The 3508-nt window shown below is 38.6% G+C and overlaps 1 protein-coding gene across 1 annotated transcript; it reads left to right on the forward strand.

Annotated features, from left to right (window-relative positions):
* Positions 1-747: 747 nt before the first annotated feature.
* LOC124358354 lies at positions 748-1986 on the forward strand. Its single transcript, XM_046810655.1, has one exon. The coding sequence runs from the start codon at positions 748-750 to the stop codon at positions 1984-1986; it is 1239 nt and encodes a 412-aa protein (XP_046666611.1).
* The last annotated feature ends 1522 nt before the right edge of the window (positions 1987-3508 follow it).

Consider the following 3508-nt stretch of genomic DNA (forward strand, 5'->3'; position numbering starts at 1 on the left):
AACGCGTAATAACTCTAGAACCCGGTTACTGGACGATGGAATCGTTGCAACAGAAATTTGAAACCTATCTCAAGATTACAAGAAATGGCGATCGCATCGTTCAGATCACCGTACAATTTTCGAATGGATTCGAATCTTTGTACAGTCCTCGGTTTTGATCAGCGTAGCATTACATATAATGCTGGTGAAACAGTAACAGCAACTAACCCACCAAATCTAAGACCGGTGGAAATAGTCGAAGTACACTGCGATATTATTGAAAACAGTTATGTGAGTCACGACGTGCACAAACACAGACACTATGAGACGGCAATATTGTATCAGTTCTATCCCGATGTGCCACATGGTTACAAAATATCAGAGAGACCACACTATCCTCACTATGTGCCTGTGCGACAAGGGCTACATAAGCTGCAACAGATAAAACTAGCAATCACGGATCAAAACAATACCGCTCTGTTAAACGACGATGTCATCAGTTACATTTATTTGGATCTGGTTGCGGATCGTGCATAATCAGCAAATTCTAGGTTTTACTAAAGTCTGCCGTACATTCTGACCGTGTTCCACGAGCGCGTTACAAGTCAGTTGCATGGAAGATATCATTTTGAAACAATTACATGTTATGGTATCAAAGTTGTTACACCTCAGATCTGACGCTTAAACACTAGTAAAACTTTATTTGTATATCGTATTGAATACAAGTAATGTCGTAAAGCAATGTTAGATAGAGTTAGATACACGAGAATGGACAAGTTGTACGAAGAACAAGTTACTGGAATAGAGCGAAGCGAGTACCGGACCGTGATGCCGGTCTCGGACCTAAATTTCAATACGCCAAACAACTATACGGTTTTCAAATTGGATCACGGAGATGCGTTTTACGATTCTCGCATAATGTACCACATACACGGAGAGTTGGTCAAGAAATCTGACGGTACCGAATACCCCGCAGCGTCGACAATTCAACTGATTGACAATTTTCCAGCGTATCTGTTTTCGCGAATCGAACTGAAAAAACACAACACTCTGCTCGACAGTGTGGACCATCCCGGCATTACGAGTCAAGTGAAAGGATTGGTGAGCTACAGTAAATCGCAAATGTACATGTTGCCGACTAGCGGTTTCATTTCCAAGTTTAGTGGCGGCGGCAAGTTCGAAGCGTTGGGTACACTCGGCCACTTGGGTCTGGGATTCTTTGACCATTTGCGTCACCCAATGTACAAGGGCGGGTTCGAGATCACGTTCACTCGAGCCGAAGACAATGACGCTATATACCACTGGTCGGGTAATGCACAAGGAGCAACTGAACCGGCAGACGGTAAAGTTGTAATCAAGTCGTTTGTGTTGCGTGTTCCGTTGGTCGAGTACGAGACAAACGCCAAAAGCCAGCTGATTGCCGGTCTCAAACAAATGAGTGATAAGGATTCGCTGAAATACACTTACTTGCAGTGGCAGTGTATCGATAAGAAAGGCGTGTTCGGTTCAACGTTCAACTTTGACGTCACCGGCCTCTATCGTAACGTGTACAATCCCAAATTCATTATCGTTGCACTGCAAACAGACCGCGCCAACAAGCAAAAGAAAAATCCAAGTCGATTCGATCATTGCAACTTGAAGAATGTGTCGGTAAAAATCAACGGACACCGCTATCCGGCAGAAATGCAAAACTGCGATATGACGGCTCAAAACTACAGGCTGTTGTACGACCAGTACTTGACATTTAGGAAACTCATGTACGGCGATACGGACGTGTATGTCAACATGGACGATTTTAAATCGAGGTACCCCATCATCGTGATTGACACGCATTTGCATCCCACCAGCCGAGACAGGTCCAGAAACGATATACAAGTCGAATTGGATTTCACTACAGCAGTTGCGTCCGCACAAGGCGACGTGGGCACTACGGCGTACATAATATTGGTGTCTCAGACAGAGTTCATGTACGACATTACGCGAAACACCATTCGCATGGTTCAGTGATGACGTTTATCAGTGTCCTCGTTTATGTAGGACAGCGTCGTGTTCCAATAGATGTAACGCACCAATACGTGTTTTAGTAAAGCAGGTCTAATACTATAATATTTGTACACACAGTGTTATCTGCGCCCAATAGGTTATCTGTGGTCAGAACAGTCCGAACAACTATCCCACATGCAATAGCCTTCTCACGGCTGTAGCGTTCATTACTGAAGTACCGCGACGCGTTTACTTTATCGCCGTGTGTTATTTTTAAATTCAGAAAAAAAAATACTTTTACGTGATTGGGAATTTCCACGTGATTTGTAAGTACATATTATCCAATTGTGAAGTTAAGGTAACGTTAATTTTGCCTATTTATAACTTGTGTTTGATTCGTTTGAAGAAAGTTTGGTTGAATTTGTAAAATTTTCAATATTCGATACAATTTCATTATATAATTTTCAGTGTTCAAGCTACGTACTAACCACGTAAGAACACAGCCCATGCATTACAATTAAATTGTGTGCAAAATTACAAATGTTGTATGTCATACACTGTTATATTTAAATTTGCAATATTCATAGGTATAGCACTGCCGATATTGTTAATAAATAATTTAATTTAATAATAATCCCTAAATATTAGGGAATTGTAAATAGGAAAACAATTATAGTTTTAGTTAGGCTATCCTTGAAGAAATTTTCAAACATCCAGATCCGATTCAAAGGTAGCGTACATATACTAGTTTTTATTCACATGGCCCATTGAGTTTGACTCTGTATCAGTATATTGCCTGTGAACTGTATGTAAATGGTACTAGACCCTACTATTGTGATGTTTGTTTAGTGAGAACAAGCCTATTCCCTGATTACAGGGAAATAAAAAAACAAGCTTGCTACTGCTACAAGTGCTTGTTACTGTACAAGTTACAAAGATTAAGTAAGTAAAATAATTAGTTACAAGTTTAATTAAAGCGTTGCATAAAGTCCTTTTTTTAGTAACTATTCTAATATTTATTTCTAGTATCTATCCTGACAAAGTATAGGTAGACAACATAGGTTAACTTAATATGCGTATTTTTCTAAATTGATATAAAACACTTATTTTTTCTGTTATGAATGATCTGAAGTACCAGCCCGGAACCCTATACAATTCAAACCTTCTAATGAAAGAGGAAGAATGATTAGATTATCAATGTAAGATGGTCTACTTAACAACATATTCTGTAGCTAGAGATACATCATAGTACTGTATTAACATTTAATATACCAAACACTTATTATTCGCAACACTCGGAACGGTTTATCTTGGGTCACGACCTTACAGATTACAGCTCGTTTGCTTCCACTTAATTTTTAATTGATCATTAATTTTATATCAGACTTTTGTCATTATAAACACAGAGTACATTAATCTGAAAAGAAAATCCACAACAACATAAAAAAATATATACATTTTATTTAAATACAATGTGTGAAAATATTTACATACAGCTAAACAGTTTTTTTTTTTATATTTACATTTGTTTTTACCGTAGGTAGTC

This window comes from Homalodisca vitripennis, chromosome 3 (genome assembly GCF_021130785.1).
Source record: "Homalodisca vitripennis isolate AUS2020 chromosome 3, UT_GWSS_2.1, whole genome shotgun sequence".
NCBI classification, from domain to species: Eukaryota; Metazoa; Arthropoda; class Insecta; order Hemiptera; family Cicadellidae; genus Homalodisca; species Homalodisca vitripennis.

Excerpts from the sequence above, each read along its gene's own strand:
- LOC124358354 (XM_046810655.1), top strand. The coding sequence starts at position 748 with ATGGACAAGTTGTACGAAGAACAAGTTACTGGAATAGAGCGAAGCGAG.